Source organism: Molossus molossus, unplaced genomic scaffold (genome assembly GCF_014108415.1).
Source record: "Molossus molossus isolate mMolMol1 unplaced genomic scaffold, mMolMol1.p scaffold_m16_p_13, whole genome shotgun sequence".
Taxonomy (NCBI): domain Eukaryota; kingdom Metazoa; phylum Chordata; class Mammalia; order Chiroptera; family Molossidae; genus Molossus; species Molossus molossus.
The window spans coordinates 90,656,095-90,680,094 of NW_023425348.1; the positions used below are offsets into that span (position 1 = coordinate 90,656,095).

The window sequence follows — 24,000 nt, forward strand, 5'->3', positions numbered from 1 at the left end:
GCCTACAGCTCACCTTTCCTCCCAGCATGCAGGGGGTACCTGCCAACCTCTGACGTCCCATTCTTCTTCAACTCCTGGTACATACACAGCAGCTGGCCTCAGATCTCCTCCCCGTGGCCATGGCCATTGCCTTGCACAACTAGATCAGGTAGACAGTGTCCCCTGGAGTTGTGCCAGGCCCCTCACTCAGGCTCATGCAATGCTGTGGAAGTCCCCTGTACCCACAGAGTCCAGGCGCTGCTCCCCAACACCCGCTCTTCTTCAGTGCCCACTGACTGGCCGGGGCAGTCTTGGGATATCCTGGCTGCTGACTGACGTCACTGCTGTGCACACTGCCAGCCACTGCTGGCCCGGGGCCACTGCTCCTCTGGGGAACTGACCTTTCCAGTAATCTGGGATTCTGCACTCGGTCAGCTCCCAGCACCCCTACTACAGATGGGCCCAGCATCGCTATGGGAGCTGGAGGAGGTGGGTGGGGTGACTTGGCTGCTCTGAGGACCTCGTCCTACTGTCTTCCCCACTGAATCCTCTCCTAGACTATTTCTGGGTCCTCCTTGGCTGACAACCTCCTCCTCACCTTCCCCCAGCCAGGCCAGTGCCACTGCGGCATCTGAGCTACAACTTTTGGGCTCCACACTGTGGATCAGGTGCTGGTTGGACTCCCGGGTACATTTATTTTTATTTTTATTTTTTCTTTATTGATTTTTAGAGAGAGCGGAAGGGAGAGGGAGAGAGAGAACATAGATTGGCCACCTTTTGCATGCCCCCCACTGGGGATTTGGCCCACAACCTGGGCATGTGCTCCGACTGGGAATCAAACCGGGACCTCTTGGTGCGTGGGGTCAACATTCAACCACTGAGCCACACCAACTGGGCAAACCACCAGCAGGTGCATTTAATCCTCTAGTTCCAGGAGCTAGCTGTGTCACCCCAGGCTTACAAACAAGGCGCCTTGCTTAGAATGATGAAATAATTTGCCCAAGTTTGAGTGCACATAAGGGGTGGCCTTCCTCCTACCCTGCACTGTCCACAGGCCACTGGCAGTGTTGGGCTCAGAGCCCACCCTTCTCTGATCTGGCCTTCAAGGGCCACCGCCCTCTGCAGATGCCCCAGACTCTGAGTTTGCCCCTAGGACTGAAAGACAGACCTCAAAGCTAATGGCATGCATCCCTCTGAGGTGGAAACTGAGTCCCAGAGAGGGACCGTGACTGCCCAGGGTCACACAGCAGAGCAAAACTAAAACCAAGGCCACAGGTTTTCCATTCTAGATGCTTTCCACTGCGCCTGCTATCCCAGCCTGGGCCTTCCCAGCTAACCAAAGGCCGTAGCCCCCATACCACCAATGCGAACTGAGCAAATAGGTGCAGATGCCAAGGCGAGATAATCCATACCCACCCTGGCAAAGCCCCCGGCCTTCTCCCGGCATCCAATTGGCCCCTTCTCTGGTCACATCTACACCACACTCACATGTACACACACCTCCAGCCATGGGAATGCCAGCCTCCCTCTGGCTGTCCTCTCTTCACGCCAGCTCCTTCTCCTGCCAGCTGGGAGTGTGACAGCAGGGGCCTCCCCCAGGCGCCAGGAAGGAAGAGCCGGGTTTACACACATTCTGGTGGCCCCAGAAGGCAGCTCGTGGACAGGTGGGAGAAGTGCCTCTAATGAGGAGGGAGATTTTGGCTCAAGATAAAGAGGAACTTGCTAGCAATCCAAAGCAGCCAACAGTAGAGTAGGCTGCCTCCGGGGGATGGTGAGTTCCCCGTCTGCGGAGGTGTGTGAGCTGAGGCAGGATGACTACTGCTCAGAGATGCTCAGGACCGGGTTCTTGAGTCATATGGAAAGGGGACATCAAACGATTTGAGCCCTGAGGTCCCTTCCAGCCACAGAATGTGGTTTTTGGAGGGTCCCTTCTTCTCCCTAAAAGCTTAGACAGGGTTGACGGGCTGCAAACAGTTCCCACTTCCCCTTCCTGCTCCCTCCTTCCAGCCCTGATGACCTAGAGGAGACAAAGAAGCCCTCCTGTGTGTCCACACCTCAGCAGTGGGCAAAACCAGGTAGTGTGGTGGTTACAGGCACGGAGTCCGGAGCTGGGTTCAAATGCCAAGTCTATGTTTTTCTAGCTGTGTGACCTTGGGCAAGTCACTTAGCTTCTGTGGGCCTCAGTTTCCTTATGTGTAAAATAGAGGTAATTGTGGTATTGTCAAAATTAAGAATTAATGTATGTAACACATGTAGAATAGTGCCTGGCATTGAGTGAAGTGGAAAAGCACGTGTTATATTAATGAATTACTTTTAATACTCAGCTCAGCATTTTAGTTTGCAGAATTCCATGTGTCTCACGTTTCCTCTGATTCTCCCCAGGGCCCAGGGAGGGAAGTATGCAAGGCAGGTCTTATCACTGCCCCTTTTACAGATGGTGAAACTGACGCTCACAGAGGACCACCCCCCAAGGTCATACAGCTTCTAAGTGGCAGAGCTGGAACTCAATCTCTCCCCTTGGGCCCTTCTCCTATCTGCTGGGCACCCCTCCCACCTAAGGAAGTGGAAGAATGGGGGAATGGGTCTGAAGACTCCTGGGAGCTCCCCAGCAGCACTGGCTGGGCTCACAGGCCCCCCTGAACAGGTCTCTGTGTCCAAGAAGAGAAGCATGAAGGGGGCTGGGCACAAGAGGTGGCAGCTTGAGGTGCACATGACGAGGCCGCTGTCAGATGTGTGGGTCTGAGGAGAAGGGTGGGCTGAGGACTGGGGTGCAGTTGAATGACTCGGTGGAGGTTGGGGGGGAAACACAGTTGCCTAGTGGCTGAGGGGTAGGCAGTGGGAAGGGTGAGCTCACCCCTGTGCCCACCCCCATGCTGCGCACAGCTAGGGGATTCTGACACCCCAGCCATGCAGAGGGGACAGATGGTTTTCAGGGGAGGCCTTGTGAGTAAGTGTGATATCAATGACAGGTATGTGTGGAAGGTCATGACAATGATGATGCAGAGCTGTGTTTACTGGGGGCTTTCCGTGTGCCCAAGCGCATCAGACCAAGTGCCCAGAGTGCCAAGCACAGAGCCAGGCTCACAGCCGGTCTGCAATACAGTTGTTATTACTATGTCATCATCATCTCATCCAGTTCTTCGAAAAGAACCCATGAGGTAGGTATGAGGACCCCCATTTAACAGATGAGGAAGCTGAGGCCCCCTGAGGGGCAGAGCTGAGCCCTCCCCCACACCCCTCCCCACCGTGTTAAATGGTGGCAGCAGCAGAGGTGGCTTTGTAAATGACAAGGTGCCCGGCCCACACTAGATTGTCTGTTGACTGAGTGTCCGGGAACCCACAGGCCTGCCAGTGCAGGCAGAGCCAGGCAGGGAGCACCCCAACAGATGGAGCAGCAGGGCTGGTTTCATGTGAGGCACAGTCAGGGCATCCCCAAGGGGGCTGGGCTCAGGAGCTGGGAAGTAATGGACAGCGTGGTCAGCACCAGGCAGGGGCAGGGCCCCGAGGGGGAGGGGGAGTGCTGAGGTGGGGCACCTAGAAATGGGAAGGTTCTGAGGAAGGCCAGAAGTGGCTGAGTGGTGGACTAGACCAGGAGAATTGTGGTTGCGGTCAGGAAGGGCAGGAGGGCCTGGGGTTTGGAAGGCTTTCTGAGGGTACAAAGATATGAGAGCAAGTGAGAGAGAGAGAATGAAAGTGAGAGAGAAGCCTAGGGGGTGAGCCAAGGTTTAAAGGGGCTGTTAGCATGCATGTTAGAGTGTCCTGGTGTGCGCACACATGGGCACACACAAAGGCCTGAGGCAAAGTGCTTAGGACCAGACGAGAACGAGTTCCTTAATGATGCGTGTCAGGGGCTTGACGGGGTGAGAGGTGTTGATGTATCTGGAAGGGCGTGTATGTGTGGGTGTCTGGGAGGGGAGGGTGTGTCCCATGCAGTGAAGGTATGTACGGAAGAGTACAGTGTGCCTGAGATGACCATGGGAACCTGAAGAGGTGGGAGGTTGGATGGGGACTGTGAGGGTTGACAGTGCAGTGTTGGGGCCGTGTGTGTAGCATATACTTGAGAGCAGATGCCTGGGGGAGGTCTCTGAGGCAGCGAGGTGGCAGTCTTTCTGGGTGGGAGTGTAGGCAGCATGCTGCCAGGAGGTATTGTGTACACAGGTGTGTGTGCCTGTGTTGGTGTGGGTCTGGGTGGGTGCCACAGAGTATATGCATCAGTGTCAGGTTGTCTATGGCAAAGGTGGATGGGAGGGAGCAGCTGATCCTGGGTAGAGACAGAGTCTCGCGGGAACAGAGGTCCCCAACACCCCCTCCAGAACTCAGTCCCCTCCTCAGGAACCCAGAGAGTGGATTCAGCCCAGGCCAAGAAACCAAAAGAGGCCTGAGCTCCTGGAAGGAACTCCCCAGCTACCCACTAACAGTGACCACTGGCCTCTGCCAGCCGTCAGGCCCACCCACCCCTGTGGATCTGAGGACAGGGTGGGTCTGAGAACACTTCCTGTAGCAGGAATGAAGGAAACCCTGCCAGACCTTTCTCCCCTACCCCAGAAAGAGACAGCCCAGCCTTAGACACCAGCATCCCTGGAGGCAGGAGGAGTTAGGGACCTCAGTGGCTGAAGCACTCACAAAGCAAAAGGCATCCTGGCTAACAGACCAGCCGACCTCCCTTCTCTGTTCCCACTCCTCTGGCAGAAGATTTGAGAATGCAAAACCCTAAAGTCCACCCTCCCCCAAAAGGAATACCCAGACATTGGGAAGGTGGACAAGAGGGATTAACAGGAATGACTGGGAAGTCCTCACCCACCTACCCACCCTACCCGCCAACACATACAAAACGAAAGATGTACAGAAGCCCCCAAGGCAGTCAAGAGGACTGGAGACCCAAGACCCGCCTGCTAAGATTGGTTTCACCACCCCAGGTCTGGACAGCGTCCCCCTTCACCTCCAGGCATCACAAAACAGCCCCTCCTGGACCTTGCTGGTTCAGTGAAGCACCAGATGCCCTCACCCAGGACTCAGGTGGGGATAGAGAGTAAAGAATACAATAGCCTCCCCCAAAGCCAATTTTGCCTCTAAGGGCCCATCAAGGGTTTAAGGACTCATACCCTAGCCCAAAGAACCCAGGGTAGATGCCTACTTCAGCTGGGGTAGGAGGCTGGGACATGAGAAAGGGTCCCCTCCTCTTTGGAGGTGGGGAGCAAGCCCAGGGACCCGCAGCTTCCTCTCCCTGCAGCACTTTCTGACCATAACCCTGTCACCACCCCAGTGCATTCCCACCCTCCACAGCCCCTTCCTTCTGATTTCCCAGTCTGTCTTTCATCGCCCCTGACCACCCCCCATAAAAGCTTCCCCTTCTCTCCCTGGGCACCCCTTCTTTCCCCCGCTCTCCACCAGCACAGACCCATCTCTGCTTCAAACACCTTGGCACCTTCCCCTCTGCTCCCTCCCAATAACCTCCTCTCCTTGGCTCCCATCCCCCAGTAAAGCCTGGTCCTTAGTGGTGCCCCCAGTATGAAGCCCTTGGCCTGGCCTCTGCTCCTGCCTCTCCACTACTCTCTTTCTCCTCTCCAGCCCCCTCTCTCCTCCCACGAAGCCCAGTTCCTCGCTGGTTTCTCCCATGCAGACCCTTCGGAGCACAGCAGCTCCCAGCCCCTCTGGCCGAGCATTGCTTCCAGCCCTTGGGGCTAGCACAGACTGGAGACCACCCTCTTCGGAGCCTCCCTCACAGCCCTCCTCACCCCATCCCTCCCCCACACGTCCATTCACCCTAGCTCAGGGCCAGTGCCCCTTCCACAGGGAGGCTCCGACCCCCAACCCCCAGCCGCTTAGCCTCCACTCTGTCACCCAGCCAGCCCTCTAAGCGCGGCAGCGCCCCCGCCCCCCAATCCATCCTTCCTGCCTCCCCCGCCCCTCCGATCGCTTCTCTCCCCAGATCGGCTCCCGCCTCCCGCCCGTCTCCGCCGCAGCGCCCCCCCCCCCCCGCCACCCGTACCTGGTTCTGGGGGCTCCAGGAACTGGAGGGTGGGGATCAGAGCCCCGGAGCCGTCTCGTCTCTGGCGGGTGACAGAACCGGGGCCAGCGGTGTCGGCTGCCTCGCGCCTCTCTCGCTCCCCGCCGCCGCGTCCCCGCCCGCCCCGCCGCGGTGCCACTCGGAGGAGGATGCTCTGCGAGTCAGGGCGGCTGCTCCCGCCGCCGCATCCCTGCAACACCGACTGACGGCAGCATCAGCACCAGTGCCCGCCCCCCAGACGCGCGCATTGGACCAGGCAGCGCTAATGGACGAGTGGTGCAGCCAATGCAAAAGCACAGAAGCCGCCAGTCCGGCGGCTCCACAGGCGCACCTCCTTCCCCCGCGAAGAACCCAGGCGTCCCGGCCCCAGGGCATCTGAGCTCTTACCTGCCTCTCGCGGTCTTTAGCCCAGGAGCCCGGGCCCCAAAACAGGCGGACCTTCAACCCAAACCCCAATGCCTTTTTCTAGAAATCCAGGCGCCCTAGCCTGTCGCCCACTGAGTTGGTCCCGCATCCCCCGGCCAGTGGGCCCATATGGCAGCACCCAGAGCTGGGATGAGCCGAAGGGGAGTCTGTGGGCCCCAACTTGCGACACCAAGCGAGCCATGCAGGTGTGGGACCCCGGCCGCAGCGCCCTCTGCTGGCTACGCCCAGGGGCGGGCCCGGACTAACAAGGAGCCTAGGGAAGGGGGGGACCATGCCCGCGGCTTTGGAGGGCTTTTTCCAGCCCTACCGTGGCCTCCACCTCCCGCTGCCTGAGGGCCCTCTGGCTGCCCCTAGAACTGAGGAGGAACAGTCTTGGCTGGGTTAAGGACGGAGGCGGTGGGGGAGGGAAAGACAGAGAGGGGGCGGGGTAGACATGGGGGCTTGGGTTTTCCCAGCCCTGCCTGATGGGAATCCCAGGGTTTGAAGCCTGATTCCCAGTCCTGCCGGGAACACTGGACTGGGGTAAGAGTAGGTTTGAAGGCAGGGACACGACTGCACATTTCATGAAGGAAAACTGACAGCAGCCCTCTTTTGAGTTCTCCCAACCATGAGTTTCATAGTGAATGTGGTGCTGAGATGAAGTTATTCCCTGTAAGGGCGTCTGCATCACTGTGCGAGTGTGTATGAGTATGAGAGGAATGGGACACCCCTTCACTCACTCAGTCAGTGGAAGGTGAACCTGGCTCTTAGTGTGTGTACCACAAAGTTAGTGGGCTTCTGAATGTAGCAGTGTGTGTGTGTGAGTGTGTGTGTGTGTGTGTGTGTGTGTCTACCAGACCATTCCACCAGCTCACTCCAGGATTCTGATTTCTGTTGCAAGGCCTATGATCTGCACAGCCGGTGGTAGTTGGTGCTTCCTTAGCCAGAGGAACGTGCAAAAACACTCACATTCAACCACTAATGAATGCATGGGCATGCCAGGCACACTCACAGCTATGCACACCTATTCATGTACACAGAGCCACTCCCAAGCAACACACAGGGACAGCTGCAGAAATGCCCCACCATGGTAAGACACCCACGAGAAGCATATGCTTGCTGAAGAATATACACAAACTGTACATACAGGTGCCTACACACTTGGAGGCAAATACATGCCCAGGGGAGCAGGTGCACACAGAGGACCAGCCCACAGGTCGTCCTGCCCCCCGAGGCACTTGGCACAGAGTGGTCAATTACTGAGTAGATGAATGAAGACAGCCACCTACCAGAGGTCTCCCTCCCCAGCCTGTGATGGGGTGACAAGGAGACCCAGACTGCCAGGGGTATTTACTAGGGATCAGGAAGAGAGATCCCTGAGCCAGATCCCAGACCTGGGGCCCACTCTGACCTTGGAGAGACCCTCAGGCTGGCCCCACCAAGGCCACTAGAGGAGCCAGAGAATGGGAACTGCTGAGTCAGGGCCTGTGGATGTGAAATCACCTCTGACCCCACAGCCCACTCCCCCATGGCTCCTCTCCCAGCAGCCTACATACACACACACACACTTATCCATCCAGGCACCAGGGCATAAATGGACAGACAGGTGCAGTGACTCACAGACTGTCTCTCAGACTCTTATAAACGAGTGTGGGAAGGGGTGTTGGGAGAACAGGGTCAGGAAAGAATGTAATAGTGAGAATTTGTCTCCTGTCCCCACTCCCAGCTCCCTGGGCCACCTTTGCCCATCAAGGGCAAGAAAGGTCACCTGACAGCTGCTGCACCTCCCTGCACCTCCCCCCAGCTACAAGGATGTTTCCCCCCAAGGTTCAGACTACCTAATGCAGTTGGGACCCACCACTTCAAGACACTCTCCCCAGAAGGCCCCCACCCAATGTGGCCCTTCTCCAGTGCAAAGTGCAGTGGGGACACAGGTGAAGGGAAAATGCGACAAACACAGCCTGTGTGTCTGTGTACACACATGCACCAGATTCACACACAGAACCACGGACAGACAGTCCCACATCACATCCCAGGGTGGAGCGGCCCTGGGCATATTTCTGCACACACGCACACTCTGGGAAGAGGCCAGGCTGGGGCTCCGGGGCTGGGGGCGTGGGGAGGGAGCAGACCAGGCTGCAGGGATGGAGGCAGCACGGGAGGCGGGCAGCAGTGCAGGGAGCGAGCTGCTCTTCACAACACAATTGCCGTCTGTTGTTATAGCAACTCAGCCCCCAAATTGTGAAATGGGTATTACAGCCTCAGAGGGGGAAGGGCGGGAGGGGGCTGAGATGGAAGGAGGGACAGAGCAGGGGACCCATGGAGGACAAGGCTGGGAGGCCAACATGGGACTGAAAAGTAACAGGGTGGGAGAAGGAACACAAATAAGGAGTGGACCAGGGGAGTGGGGTCTCAAGGGGGAAGATGGGCATGGGGTCAAGGAACCCTGAAGGAAGGGGCTGAGACCATGGCCAGGTGCACAGATATTGTGCTTTACAAGTAGGAGTCGGGTACTCCACCCCAGGACTACTCATAGCTGCTGCAGGACACGCCCCAGCTCGCAGGGTTTGGGAAGTAGCTCCCACTCCCAGGGCTGCTGTCTGGATTCTCCTGACCCTAGGGGTAGCCTGGCCCTGTTTCAAACCCTTTAGAAGACCCCTGTTCACCCTCATAACCTGGACCAGCCTTAGAAGTGGTCTTAGTCTTCCTCAAATAGCAGTGACCCCCCCCCCCAAAAAAAAAACCTCCATGCTGTAAACTCAGGAGGGAGGAGCTGGGTTGGGAGAGGCCACAGAAGGCTGAGAGCAGGATCAATATGCATTTCCTCTGGAAGTCACTGTCCTTCCGGCTGGCAGGCTGGCAGCAGCACCAGGCCAGGAGGCTGTAAGCCCAAGGAGTGCAACCCCACCCCCAGGCAGGAAAGCTGCCCAGGCCACTACCTCCCTCCCAGCCACAGCTGTGGTGGCACTCCGGGCTGCCCTCTCCCTCCCATGGTTCTCTGCAGTGAGCTCCCCATTGCTAGAAGTATTCAAGCAAAATCTGAAAGGCCACCTGTCAAGCAAGGGAATTTTGACTGTGGGTTGAAGGCTGTGGTTATGCAAGACCACTGGGCCCAGCAATTCTGGGTGCAAATATGTGCCACTTTCAAGTTTTAGACCCCCAAGATTCTGGACTCCTTGAGATGGCAGATCCTCTCTAAGATGCTTACGTTCCAAGGTTTTCTGGTCCTATGGTTCTATCCCCCAGGATTCGAATCCCCCCGAGATTTCAGATATATGAGGTCTCAAATCTCCCAAGATTCTCTGACTACAAAGTTCTGATCTCCATCATTCTAGTCCCTGTGATTACAACCCTTGCCCCCTCCAGGAGTCTAGGCTCTGATGGTCTAGGTTCATGACACGGGCCTTTTTATTCCTGGAAAATACAAATATTCACAAGAGTCTGTACAACCTTAGGGACACCAGCCCTGGCCCTGCCCTCAGATGCATGCCACCCTCATGCCCCGCCCCCCAGCCCCAGCCTGCTGGCCCAGCAACCAGGCTCCCTGCTCTGGTCCAAGTCTTTTCTCCAAGGCAGGCATGAGTGCTTGATCCAGTTACAGCTGGGAAGAAAAAAACAGAGGAAGTAAGGAAGATCCTCCCCCCAAAAAGCAGAAGTCCCCCTGGCCCAAGCCACTCAGAAAGAGATCCCTTTCCCTGACACCCCCACCCCCACCCCCCCGTGGGGAGGCTCTGGCACAGGCCGTGGGAAGACTCACCATCATTACAAGTGGATGTCAAACACTCCGTCCTCCACCGCCTGTACCTCCTCTTCTCGGATCTCTGTGGGGTGGGGAGAGGTTCGTCACAGGATCAACTCCTGGGTCCCTTTGCCTTCAGCAGCCCCTTCCCCATTCACAGGAGGCACCCAGCTCGATCCCAGAAGCAAACCCATCCGCCAAAAACCAATTCACTGAGTGACCAAATGGCCCAATTTCTGAGCTCTTCTAGGTTTTCATGTCGGCGCAGCCCTTTCGCAGCCACAGATTTGTCGCAGTTTGCTTAAATGTCAATTTTGTGTGTTTCACATTTTAGACCCCAGCACTTCTGGAAGGCTCGATGCAAACGGTTTTATGTTTTCTATTTGTGAGGACTTATGCCAATCCAAACGGTTGTGGTCAACAACCTTAGACCCCAGTTTAACATAGTTGTTCAGACTGCTCTCAGCAAAATAATCATTTGAGAAATGTTCACTCAGCAAGCTGACCTAAAAGCACCAGAGACCCCAAGAGAGCTACCAGGAGACTTCGAATTCTCAGAATGGCCTCCAGTGCAGCCAAAAAGGAAAATGCAGGTAAATGGCTCACACAACTCCCTCTCCAATCCATTGTCAATCCCCCTAACAAAATAAGAGTGTGACTGGAATCTTGAAGCCTCTTTCATTTTTATTCTTCTTTATATATTAAAGTGTCTCTCTCTTCCTCAGCCTCAGAGGTTTGTGGATTCCCTGGCTACATTCTGGCACTTTTACCAGTCCAACCCTCTTCATCACCCCACCAAAATAAGAGAATTACAAACTCTAAAATTACAAATTCCATCCTGGATAAATCAAGACTTTGCCACAATGGCCCTGCCTCCCTCCCTCCACAGGCCAATACAGAATGAGGCCCCTTCTTACCTGGAGGCCTGGAGCCTTACCTGGAGGCCTGGAGCCTCGCCTGCCAGGGCGGGGCAGGGAAAAGCTGAAGGCCCGATGGTGGGTGTGTGTGGGTGAGGGTGAGAGCGCACACCCCTCCAGACTCACACTCTGGGCCCGGCGCCGGCATTCCACTGACAGGCGATCCTTGCACTGCTTGTGACAGTTCACCCCACAGGCTGCAGGAAGCAGAGGGGAGCCCAGCCGAGGCCCTTGGTCAGAACACCCTCTATCCCATTCTTTAGGCCTGCACCTCTCCCCCAGTTCCTTTGCTCTTGAGCAGCTGCCCCACCAAAACAAAAGTCTCCTTCCAAAGTGCTCTCTTGATCCTATTTGCTATTCGATGCCCTCTCCAAAGTTCTCTGTTCCTGGGCAGCTGCCTCAAAATAAAAACCCTTAACATGTAATCAGCATGCCTCTCTGTCTCCAAGGTACTTCACTCCTTTGCAGTTGCCCCACCAAAGTAAGAATCCCTGCCCAGAGAGTAACTCTTCCCAAAAAAGTAGCCTAGTAGCCCTGCCATTCCAGCTCACCTCGGCATTTGAGGCCCTGCTTGTAGATGCCCAGGATCTGAAATAGAGGAGGGAGCCGTGCTGGGGGGAGGTATTTATAGGTGACGACTCTACTTCTTCCTTCTCAAGGACAGGGGCTGGGACTGACCCTCTCTGGGGCCTTAGGGGTAAGATTAGTTGTAGAACAGCAGGAGAGGCAGGTGAAATTAGTGAGGCTTGCTGGGCTGAGAGCGGAGGGCTCCGCAGGGCGGGGCCAGAAGGGAGAGTAGGGCGGGGAGGCCTGGGACGCGGCTGGAGGGGTGTGGCTTGGGCGGGGGCTCACCAGGGCCTTGCAGTGGCGGCAGGCAACGGGACGCAAGGAGTTGCTCTCCTGGAAGTTGTGTACGAAGCCCATGCGGCCACCCAGCACGGAGCTGGAACGCAGGAAGTAGGAGATCATCTCCTCCCTGCTGATGCATCCATCCCTGTCGGGGAGGGGGAGCGCCTCAGTTTGAGCCCTCCCCAGGACCCCCCACCACCCATCTAACCCATCCCACTAGGAAAACCCCCTACCAAATAAAAGGTCCTCACCAAACTCCTGATTTGACCCCTGATGCAGGGAGGAGAAAGAACACTAGACTGGAGTCAGGAACATGTAGCGGCTGCTACTAATTCGGTTGTGTGGTCTTGGGCAAGTCACCTCTGGGTTTCCTCCCCAGAAAAACGGGGATTATAATTCCTGCCCTGCCCACTTCACAGAGTGGGTGTGTAAACTCAAAGGCCTGTGCACTTTCCCCTGGGATTATCGGCCTCTGTTTCCCAAACTGAGCTCTGCAGAACACTTCAGAGCCAGGAGAATTAAAGAGATCTCTGATGAGTTCTGGGGCCAGGAACTCTTGCATGATCCCTCTGGAGAGACGCCTGGACTCAGCGTTTCCCACAGCATCCATGGCTTCCCACAGAATCCTTTTTTCACCGAGTCCCATATTTTAGGGAAAGAGTGAGCATGTACTCTGGAGATCGACAGACCTCAATTCAAATTCCGGCTCACTACCTCCGGCTGGCGACCTGGAGCTGGTTAGATCTCTCTGTGCCTCAGTTTCCTCTCCTACCAATGAGGATAATGAGAGTTCTTACGCCTCGGGGAGGGGTGGGTGAGGATTACATGAGATAGTGCACAGGAAGCATTTACAACAGCGTCTGTGTAGTTAATAGGTCCTGGGCTACTCGGAGCTATTTCTGTCAAGGCTGGTCCTGGCTGCAATCTCCCACCCACTGGATCGGGGGCTCCAGGATGTGATCCAGGTGGTCCTCCAAACCAACGGGGCACTGGGACAGCTGCCCAGTTAGAAAAACAATGTGAGCCTGGGTTCCTATCTCCTCCCGAGCAGGAAACTAAATTCCCACTGAGAGAACACGAATGTACAAAATAAAAATCATTAACGTATCTGAAAAGGTATAAGAGACTAATTTTGTAATCTTAAGGCATGAGGACCTTTCTACACATAACACAAATCCAAGAAGCCATAAAGGAAAAGACTGACATTGAACACACACAATTTTTTAAAATTTTTATATGGGAGAAGACAACATAAATGACAGACTGGAAGAAAACATTTGCAAAGACATTCAACAGCAAAGGGTTAATATCCATTAACAGAGATTCTAAAAATCAACGAGAAAAAGACCAACAAACCCAGTGGAATAAAGGACAAAGACTATGAACAGGCAATTAACAGAAGAAATATAAGTGGCCAATAAACATATGAAAAGATATCCTACCCCCACTAGTATTCAAGAAATGCGAATTTAACCAAGACACCACTGGCCAATTAGACTGGCAAAATTGTAAAGCTTCTTATAGATTCCACTGTTGGCAAGGAAGTTGGGAAAAGGGCACTGGTTTGCTGCTGATGGGGCTGCAAGCTGGCACAACCTTGCTGAGGTCACTTTGGCAGTCCCTCTCCTAATTTAGAATGTGCATATCTTTTGGTTCAATTATCCCACTTCTAGGAATTTCTCCTACAGAAAGCAGCCTGAGTATCACCACGGAGATGTTCGCAGCAGCCTGGCGTATATTAATAGCGAACACTGGGCACCATCTCCACACTCGTCAGCAGGAGAACGGTGAGGTAAATGATACCCAGCCGCATCACGGATCACTCGGAAGCTGTTCTAAAGGATGAAGTGGATGCCCAGCCGGTGTGGCTCAGCGGTTGAGCATCAACCCATGCACCAAGAAGTCGCCAGTTTGATTCCCGGACAGGGCACATGCCCAGGTTGTGGGTCAAATCTCTAGTGGGGGGCATGCAGGAGGCGGCCAGTCGATGTTCTTTTTCATCGATGTTTTTATCTCTCTCTCCCTCTCCCTTCCTCTCTCTGTTAAAATAAATAAATAAATACATCAATAAATAAAACAAAGAAAAAAAATTTTTTTTAAAGAATGAGGTGGTTCTACATGAATTGGCATGTAGAGATGGCCATGATAAAGGTTTAAGTGGAAAACAAAAGCAAAAAAGCAGGGTGTGCAGTTCTGTCAAGATAGTGACTTAAAAAAAACAACAAGCCCTGGCCGGTTTGGCTCAGCAGTTAGAGCGTCGGCCCATGGTCTACAGAGACCCGGGTTTGGTTCCCGCTAAGGGCACGTACCTCAGTTGCAGTTTGTCCCAGGCTCTGGTCGTGTGGGAGGCAGCCACTCGATGTGTTCCTTTCACGTCAATGTCTCTCTCTCTCTCTCTCTCTCTCTCTCTCTCTCTCTCTCTCTCTCTCCCCCCTCTCCCCCTCCCACTCTGTCTGAGCAAAAATGGAAAAATGTCCTTGGGTGAGGATAAAAACAAACAAACAAAAACCTAAAAACCCTACTGCTACAAGTACCTAGGTGCTGGTTAAAATATATCAAAAACTGCTTAAATGCATAAGTGAGTTTGAAAGAAATGGAAACCCCTAAGTTCCAGAACCAAAGAGGGAGTTTCAAGCTGAGGCAGTGGGGTAGGCTGGACACTGCAGCTGCCCCAGAGGGGATGCTGGTCTCCCTCCGGGCGAGCCAGGTGCTGTTTTTTGGGTTTTGGTTTTTTTTAATCCTCACCCAAGGATATTTTTCTGTTTATCTTCTAATAGAGTGAGAGGGAAGGCGAGAGAAACATCCATGTGAGAGAAGAGAGGGAGAGAGAGAGCGAGAGAGAAACATTGATGTGAGAGACACATTGCCTCCAGCACCACCCCGACCAGGGCCAAAGACCAAGGTATGTGCCCTTGACCGGAATCGAACCCATGACTCCTTATTCCTCAGGCCGACGCTCTAACTGCTCAGCAAAACCGGCAGGGCTGTTTTTATTGATTTTAGAGAGAGAAGGGAGAGAAACATCTATGGGCTGCCTCCTGCATGCCTCCTAGTAAGGATTGAGCCTGAAACCTGGGCATGTGTTCTGACCAGAGAATAGAACCTGAGACCTCTCAGTGCATGGGACAACCCTCAATCAACTGAGCCACACCAGCCAGGGTCAGGGGCTTGGTTTTGATACCCAACCAGGGACCAGGCACAAGGCCTGGGGCTTGCAGTGGTGGGGCTCGAAGGCTGAGACTCCTGCATGAAGCTGGGGCCTCAAGGTCTCCAGTGCTGCATCCTCACTGAAAGCGTGGCTTACGAAACAGTCCACCCACCAGCCCAGGGAGATCACATGGAACTCTGTATCAACTCTGGGTGGAGAAACAAAGCAACTGCAACAAATACCACAGGCAGAGCTAGATTTATGCTACAATTCCGTTGGTCCATGACACAGACACAGGCAAACAAAATCAGTTGATTTGCACATGTATTAAAAAAAGAAAAGAAAAGAAAAGACTGGGCCCGGCCAGTGTGGCTCAGTGGTTGAGCATCGACCCCTGCACCAAGAGTCGCTGGTTTGATTCCTGGTCAGGGCACATGCCCAGGTTGTGGGTCCGATCCCCAATAGGGGATGTGCAGGAGGCAGCTAATCGATGTTCTCTCTCATCGCTGTATCTCTCTCTCTCCCTCTCCCTTCTCTCTCTAAAAATCAATGGAGAAAAAAATTTAAAGGAAAAAAAAAAAGACTGGAAGGATGCACATATTGCCAAACCAGGAACATTGCTAACGGTATTGCTAGGAAGTTAAGATAATAACTTCTTCAGATGGGAGAGAAGGCAGGGAACCTCCCACCTCTTCCTTTATACACTTTGTTTACTACAAATCTACTTTACTACCTGATATTTTTAACCAGGGATTTTTGCAATATGGAAAATACCCAGATTTTTAAAATATAGATTAACATTAAAAACTATCTCGACCTAAGATGGACTAAATGGTCATTGTAATTTTGTCTGTTCAAAACAGAGCTATGAACATGGTTGCAGGGGACACGTTTAACCTGCCTCAGATAACCAGCTGTTTATCCAAATTGTCAGCTTGTGAACTGTTGATAAGCAAGTGGGTGCTGCTAATTACAGGCCTTTCCTAGCTATTCATTAAAACAGGCTACCCAGGAGTTCAACTTGCCCGCACTTTTGGCCAGCTGTGAACTCCACAAATAAAATGGCATTTGTGACCCTGGCCAGTGTGGCTCAGTGGATAGAGTCGGGTCTGTGCGCCGAATGGTCTTGGGTTCAATTCCCAGTCAAGGGCACATACCTGGGTTGCAGGTTCTCTTCCTAGCCCCTGTTGGGGTACATGTGGGAGGCAATCAATCGATGTGTCTCTCTCACATAGATCTTTCTCTCTCTCCCTCCCTTCTACTCTCTCTAAAAATCAATGAAAAAATATCCTTGAGTGAGGATTAATAAAATGGCATCTGTGTAGCAATAGTGCCCAGGCTGCTGTCTTTGTAAGATGCATGAGGAACCCCCATCTGTCTGAACAAGTGAGGTAGCCCTGCGCCTCCACAGCCAGCAGGCTCCCCCCGCCGCCCCATAAGAGTGCCTTCCCACACTGCGAGCTCTCTCTGCCGAGATCATCTGGTCCAATGGCCTGATCTTGCACAGGAGGAAACTGAAACCTGAGGGGAACTGAGTTGCCTTCCCCTTCTCCCAGCCCCCAGCCCTCCTCACTGGTTCTGGTCGAGGTCCCCAAAGGCGCTGAGGTAAGGGAAGTTCCCACGGATGATCTGGAACTCCTCCTGTGAAATGTGGCCATCCCCATCGACGTCAAAGTTCCGGAACACAGACTAGGGAACACACAGAGCAGGAGAACAGAAGGGCCATCAGCCCCAGGCTGCCACACTCTCAGTCTGTGCTATGAAGAGGGTCTCAGATGTGGGCAGCTGTCCATCTCCCCCACCACCTCCCTCTCCCACACCCCCATGCCTTCTGGCCCGTGACCTTGGCACCGGTGGTGGTTCCCGGAATGGTGCCCTGGCGAAACCAGCCTTCTCAGGCCTCAGAGCTGCCGCCACAGCGTCTCACCTCCACCATTTTCTCGATGTGCTCCACCATGAGCGCCTGATCCAGCTTGGGTTTGGCAGCTGAGGTCCATTCCTCCAGCACCGGCGCCCGGGGAGGCGGGGTGCAGCTTGTGGGGCTGGTTGGCTATGGGAATGGTCAAGCCTGAGCGAGAGCCAGAGGTAAGGGAGCCCAGAGCCCAGGGGAGCAGAGAGAACCCTGGGGAGAAGGGAGCCTGTACAAGCAGGGTGGGTGAGGCAGCAGCTAAGTTTGAGCCTCTGTGTGAGCCCTTCCTACGACCACCCACCACCCTCATAACCCATGCCACCGAGGAAACCCCCTACCAAAATAAAAGCCCTCGCATCCTGGGCTTCCCAAATGGGATTGTGGTGGGGGAGGAAGAGGATGGGCAGAGTGGACAAGGAAAGTTCCCTTCCTCACCGAGGACTTGCAGCGAGGCTCCCGCTGCAGAGACAGCTGGTAAAGCTCATCCTCCGTCTGATACTGATCCAGGGACACCTGCAAAACATAGGTCTCATCACACCCACCGGCCCTTGCTGCTTTCAGGAGCTCACTGCCTAGAGCCCAGGGTCACAGGTCCACCTAGAGACCGAACCTCAGCGCCGAGCCCAGTCCAGAAGCTAGACTCAGGGCAGAGGCCAGCTCACAACACCCTGCAGCAACCACAAACCAGCCTAGCACACAGACCAGAATCCAAGCTTGCCCCTAAACCTTCAGCACAACGCACTGCCAATATCTCAGCCAAGAACACAGGTCAGGCCTGGCTGGTGTGGCTCAGCTGGCTGGAGCATCATCCGGTACACTGATAGGTTCAATTCCCAGTCAGGTCATATGCCTGGGTTGTGGGTTTGATCCCTACTGGGAGTGGGTGCGGCAATCGATCAATGTTTATCTCTCACATGGATGTTTCTCTCTCTCTCTCTCTCTCTCTCTCTCTCTCTCTCTCTCTCTCTCTAAAAAAGAACCTTTTTTTTCTTTTTGCCCGGCCAGTATGGCTCAATCGTTGAGCGTCAACCTATGCACCAAGAGTCGCTGGTTCGATTCCTGGTCAGGGCACATGCCCAGGTTGTGGGCCTGATCCCCAGTGGGGGGCACTCAAGAGGCAGCCAATCATTCTCTCATTGACGTTTCTATCTCTCTTTCCCTCTCCCTCTAAAATCAATATAGAAAAAAAATTTTTAATATTAAAAAAAAAAAGGAATCCAGGTCAGAACCCAGCCAAGAGCTCTGAAATTCACCCCAACCTAGAACACAACCCAGCATCCACAATCCAATCTGGCTCAGAATTCAACCCTGATTTCAGTCTACAGCCTAGGAACAGCTAAAAATTCACTCCAAACCCAAAACCTAAGCCCCAGCCATCTAGAACCTGGACTAGAACCCAGCTCCCACCTGAGACCTCAAAACTGAGTCCGAGGTCAAGCTCAGAACCTGAGAGCTCAGGACCGTGTTTAGGCACCACCCCTGCACCCAGAATCCAGATCTTGGCCCCAAACCTTGAACACACCCCACTGCTAGGAACTCAACCCAGGGCTCCCACGCCAACCTCGAGATCAGATGTCAGTCCAGTCCTGTCTGGAGCCTGGAAGCCCAGGCTGGATCTTAGTTCCTTGACCAGACCTGAGAGACCAAGGCCAAGCCTGCAGACTTGTGTAAACCCAGGACCAGGTGTGGCCGGCAAGCCTGGTGCCTGGCCCCTCACCGTGAGCAGGCTCAGCAGGTCAGGGTTAGCCTGCACTGGTGGCCGAAGGCTGGTCACCATGGCCAGCTCCTCCAAGATGCTAAACAGCTGCTTCATCTTGGCCCCGTTAAGTCGAGTCCGGGCAGGGTCCAGCCAGTCAGGCAGTGCCAGCTGCAGGGCCACCAGGTCCTTGAGGTGCACACCCAGGATGGGGAAGCGGAAGCCCACACAGGCTGCCAGCCGCCGCCGGTAGTTGCCATAGTTGCCAGTGGCCGTCACTAGTTCTGTCAGACCTTCCCAGAGCTGGGGGGCAAAGGGCAGAAGGTCACACACATACACCCATCACTGGCTCAACCATCCTCCCCGCCCAGCCCTAGAAATGTGGGTAAGGATAAGAATTTGAGTCAGGGATGGGTGAAAAGTCAAAATCCGCCCTGGCCGGTTTGGCTCAGAGGTTAGAGCGTTGGCCCGCGGACCAGAGAGTCCGGGGTTCGGTTCCCACTAAGGGCATGTACCTTGGTTGCAGCTTGTCCCCGGCCCCAGCTGGGGTCCTGTGGGTGGCAACCACTCAATGTGTCTCTCTCACATTGATGTTTCTCTCTCTCTCTTCCTCCCTCTCTCCCTCCTGCTCTATCTGAAGATAAATGCAAAAATGTCCTCGGGTGAGGATAAAAAGAAAAGTCAAAATCCTCCCTCACTGTCCCCCAACACTGGCTCTCTTAGCCCCCGAGGGTCAGAGTTCATAGGTCATGAGTTCAAGGGAACACCTACTGCCAAATACCACACCTTTACACCAGGCCTGTCCACAGATTATCGACATTTAACAGAAGAAACAGGCTCAGGGAGGCAAAGCAGCATAGAAATATTTAGAAGACTGTTCTTGGGTGTGTCATTTGTAACAGCCCAGACTGGAGAAACCCCAAATGTTCAACAGCAGAGTAGATCCATAAATTGGAGTGGACTTACAATAAAATAGTATATAGTAATGGAAATGGATGAGCGACTGCTCCACAAAACTGAATGTAAGAATGAAAGAAGATATAAAGTAACATAAACAGCATCATTCCATTCATAAAAAGTTCAAAAACAGGCAACGAAACACACACATTGTTTTGGGTTGCGTGCGTAGGTGATAAAACAAGGTCACCACGCCCTGGCCAGGTTGGCTCAGCGGTTAGAGCGTGGGCCCTCAGACCAATGAGTCGTGGGTTCGATTCCGGTCAAGGGCAATTACCTCGGTTCGTCCCCGGCCCTGGTCAGGGTCATGCAGGAGGCAACCAGTCGATGTGTCTCTCTCACATCGATGTTTCTCTCTTTCTCCCTCCCTCCCACTCTATCTGATGATAAACAGAAAAATATCCTCGGGTAAGGATTTAAAAAAAAAAAGCAAGGTCATCATTGTTAGGAAAGTTATGACACTGGTTACCTCTGATGGGGAGGGAGTTACGCTCTAAGGTGCTGGGAGCTTCGAGGGCTATCAATGTTCTATTTTTTTTACCTGGGTGATGGTTACACAGGTGTTTTCTTTATAATTTTTCTTTAAACTGTACATATGTTTTACTGCTCTTAGTGTATGTCACCTAATATGTTAAACAAAATAAAAGGAGAAAACACAAGCTTTGTAGTCAGGCAGACCTGTGAGTGCCCCCACTCTGCCACTTTCATTGTATAACCTGGAAAAGCATTTAATCCCTCCGAATCTCAGTTTCCCCATCTGTCACATGAGGGCAGGAGTGCCCAGCACTCGCTTCTGCGAGTTCCCAGGGAAGCCAGACCTGGGAAGGATGACCCCAGGGCTGGCCAAGGCTGCTCCCCTGGCCCCCAGTCCCAGGCACCTTGATGGTCTCAGGGCTAACGTGGCTGTGGGTCTCCTTGAGGCGAGAGATGGAGCTGTGGCTCAGGCCCCCGACCACCGCCATCAGCGTGTTGAAGTTCTGAAGCTGCAGCAGCTTCTGGGGGACAAAGGGGAGGAAGGGGCAGTCACTAAATGGGCCCAGAATTTGGCCCAGCTTTTATGGAGAGGAGACAGTGGGTTCCTGGAAAGGAGGGATTCAGCCAGGCTGGCAAATGGGGAAGTAGGGAGGGAACAGGAGAGGGACAGGCACCTCTGCCACGTGGACGAAGTGTGTGATGACCAGGGCCCGCTGTGGGGCTGTGGGCTTGCTGAGAATCATGAGCTGGACCCACTGTGAGACACTGTTGAAAAGGGAGATGAATCGCTCCAGAACAGGGTTGTCCACCGTGCAGCCGTGAGTCACAAAACTGTGATAGTCCTGGAACTGGGGGCAGGAGCAGCCTGAGAGCCCTGGGAGCCCCTCCCCTACCCACGGCCGCTCCTCGCCCCACAGATGCCCTTTAGTGGTTGTATTGAAACCATCTACCCACCCCGTGATCCCACCTACCCTGGGGATGCTGCCCCCTCGGGGACGCCAGCCCCACCCTGCACTCCACCCCTGACCAAAGACCCTCGGGCCACACCAGGATCTTGCAGAAGGAGCGGTACTCCAGGTAGGTGAGATGCTCCGCCAGCTCCATGGGCTCCAGGTGGTCGAACAACAGGGACATCTTGCGCTTTTTCTGTCCTACTGGGTTCCGTTGAGTCACCTGCCGCTTCCACTTGTAGGTGGGGCTGGGGGGGGCAGGGGCAGTGAGCCCTTTGCTGGAGATGTCCCACACTCATGCAAACATGCCACTCAAGCTGACTGAGGACCTCCACAATGTCCCCAGTCCCAGAACTCCTGCAATCTCCCCTCATCATACACTCCACATGCAATTATGGAAGACATACTCTGTGCCAGGCACTGTGCTAGACGCTGGGGGTACAGAGATGAGCAAGACATGGTTCCTGCCCCTGAGGAGCTCACAGGCTACTGAGGGAGACCGACACAGAAACAATCACAAAACAGTGTGGCATGTGTACAGGTCTTTGCCCAAAGTGCCTCGTGGGAACAGAGGAGGGAACAACAAATTTGCCCTGGAAGAGCCTGGCCCTCAGAGCCCACAGACACTCCACACTTGAGATGCGCGTGCTAACAGAGAGGCGAGGGAACAACATGAGCAGAGCATCGTGATGGGAGAGGATGCAGGGGCTGGAGAATGGTGAGTGGCCCCGTGTGACTGCAGGATGAGGTGCGTGGGATGGGCACTGGGCTATGGAAGATGAGGCAGGATGCCATGAGAGGCCTTAATCCCCTAGCTGAGACATTTTGAAGGCAACAGAGAACCACAGAAGGTTTTTAAGCAAGAGAGTGACGTGACCCTCACTCATTCAATTGAACAAACATTTATTAAGCACAGACAGTGTAGGATGCCGAATGCCCTCCCTGCCCCCAAGCTCCCCCCCACGCACACGCTCTCGATGTCGATGAGGCTACTATGCCTGCGGTTCCCTTCTTGGTCCAGCAGAGCCTTCAACTCCTTGATCTGCTCAGCGAGCTCATGGTTCAAGTCAAACTCTGCTGGGAATGCTGAGATCCAGTACCTGAAGAGGAGTGGGAGTCATCCAAGGTGGCCCTTCCCCCACCATCTCCTGGTATTGTAGTTCTCCATAAAGGGGGAAAGACCCTCAAACCATGGTTCCCCTGTCCTAGCTCTGTCCTTCCCCACCCTCACTGGGCAGATCAGAAAAGCCAGGAAGGGGCAAGCCTATAGCAGCAATCCCACCATGGACAGAGCCTGGGGCAAACCCACAGGACCAACTCCTTCAGGCCAGTGTGAAGCCTGAGAGCAGGGAGCAGAGGAGGTAGGGGACAGTGCCCCAGGAGGGAAGACTCACCTGACCAGATGACATGTTTTCACCTGCAGGGAACTGGAGTTGTCCTTCCGGGACTGTTGGTAGGTGAAAGAGAGTTAAGGAAAACCAGGATGCAGCCTAAATCTAGAAAGGGAGGCAGGGAGGGGATGGGGCCTGGTTCTAGGAGAAATGCTGGGGGAGGGGTCTGGGGTGGGAGCAGGGCCCAGGCCAAAGCTCTGGAAAGAGGCTGAAGGGAGGGATGAGCCCTGAGCTTTAGAAGGGTAGGTGAGAAGGAAGGGGGCTGGATTCTGGGGGTGGCTGAGAGCAGGGCCTGGTTTCTGGGACAGGCAAGAGGCAGACCAAGCTGGCAGTAGGGAAGGGTCCTAGACTGCAGGGGGGAAGGCAAGGCCTAGGTTGGGGAGAGTCCAGGCGGGCCTAGGCCCTGGAGGGAGGCTGGGCCAAGCCTGAGGCAGGAGGGATCCACACTCCAGCAGTGAAGCCCCTTGGGACTTGGACTGCAGAGTCCTCGGTGGCGAGGCCCACGAAGGATATATGTGCAGCAGTTTTGCTGCCAGCTGAGACGAAGGGATGTACCAGGGGTGCATCATAAGGAACATACGCACCAGCTGCGGGTCCCGCACCTTCCCGGAGTCATCTAACTCGAGGAGTCAAAGAGAAGCTGGTTGACTCTTAGTCCAACAGCTATGGTCCCTAAACCCTACCCCTCAGCCGGACTGGTATCAGTCCCCCGCCCCCCATCTCTGGCTTTCCCAGGATTCCCAAACCAAGAGGCAGGTTACAAAGTGGAGTGGGAGAGATATAAGGCAGGATCCAAGGAACTGGAAGAGGGGAGCGTCTTGGTCGGCCCATCCTCCAGAGGGGAACCAGCTGGGCGGAAGGAGCCTGGGTTCCCCAGGGTCAAGAATCCAGAGGTCATTTCCTGAGTGCTTGGGGGAAGGGGCACCCCTTCACCAGATAAGCCGCCCTGCATCAGCCGGAAACAGCTCCCATGCCGGAGATAGTGAGTTCCTCCGGATTCCCGTGGGGTGGGGGGGCGGCACAACACAGGACAGATAATGCTCCTAGTGTATCAAGAGTCTGGGGACCCCGGCCCCTGCCTTCAACGCCAACATACTAGGGAAGGGAACTATTTTATCTTTCTGAAGCATGAGGGTCGCTCTACGAGGGAGAGGAGGCTCATTAAGGAGAATGCAGGATGCGGAGCTGAGTGGGTCCGGACCAGGAGCCTGACCTGGGAGGCAGGGGCTGGGTTCAGGTTTCCGGCTGGGCTGGGGCTGGGTGTGTACTCCGTGCCACTCACCGAAGGCTTCGATGCAGCCGCGTAGCAGCTCCTCCACCGTGCAGCCCTTGTCCAGGTCTAGGGTGCCCGCCATGGCCGCCGGCGCGGGTAGGCTGGGCCAAGCTGCGCTCCGGGAGCCTCCCACGGGGCTCGGACCGGACCCTGTCCCGGGAGAGGCAGAGTGGGAGTCTGTGGAAGCGCAGGCCGGGGGTGCGGCCCAAGGGCAGAAGCGGGGCGGGGTCGGCACGCCCCCTGCTGGGCAGGGGCGGAGTCGTCCGCGCGGCCACTCCCGGGGTTAAACGGTCTGGCCCGGGATGG

The 24,000-nt window shown here is 54.7% G+C and overlaps 2 protein-coding genes across 3 annotated transcripts in view; both read right to left on the reverse strand.

Annotated features, from left to right (window-relative positions):
• NRXN2 (neurexin 2) overlaps positions 1-6,190 on the reverse strand; it is a 106,903-nt gene extending 100,713 nt beyond the window's left edge. The window contains exon 1 of the mRNA XM_036258478.1: positions 5,969-6,190. The gene's annotated coding sequence lies outside the window, so the exon portion shown is untranslated. The remainder of the gene's footprint in view (positions 1-5,968) is intronic.
• A 3,582-nt stretch (positions 6,191-9,772) lies between these two features.
• RASGRP2 (RAS guanyl releasing protein 2) lies at positions 9,773-23,839 on the reverse strand. Of its 2 annotated transcripts, XM_036258736.1 has the most exons (16): positions 23,704-23,839; positions 22,935-23,037; positions 22,425-22,487; positions 21,999-22,130; positions 21,128-21,278; positions 20,755-20,928; positions 20,485-20,601; positions 18,671-18,952; positions 17,389-17,466; positions 16,972-17,094; positions 16,618-16,733; positions 11,900-12,041; positions 11,599-11,635; positions 11,068-11,244; positions 10,149-10,212; positions 9,779-9,992 (listed from the first exon to the last, which is right to left on the reverse strand). In XM_036258736.1, exons 1-15 carry the CDS (start codon positions 23,774-23,776, stop codon positions 10,154-10,156), a joined length of 1,827 nt encoding a protein of 608 aa, XP_036114629.1. In that variant the 5' UTR covers positions 23,777-23,839; the 3' UTR covers positions 9,779-9,992; positions 10,149-10,153. The 2 variants fall into 2 exon arrangements, with proteins under 2 accessions (XP_036114630.1, XP_036114629.1); XM_036258737.1 differs by lacking the exon at positions 22,935-23,037 and having other exon boundaries at positions 9,773-9,992; positions 22,425-22,477; positions 23,704-23,760.
• Positions 23,840-24,000: the final 161 nt, after the last annotated feature.

Coding starts and splice junctions, on each gene's coding strand:
- RASGRP2 (XM_036258736.1), bottom strand. CDS start 23,776: ATGGCGGGCACCCTAGACCTGGACAAGGGCTGCACGGTGGAGGAGCTG. Junction 21,279..21,998: donor CTCATCGACATCGAGAGCGT/GTGCGTGGGGGG, acceptor TGCCCCCCCCAG/CCCCACCTACAAGTGGAAGC. Junction 11,636..11,899: donor GCCGCCACTGCAAGGCCCTG/GTGAGCCCCCGC, acceptor CCTCTATTTCAG/ATCCTGGGCATCTACAAGCA.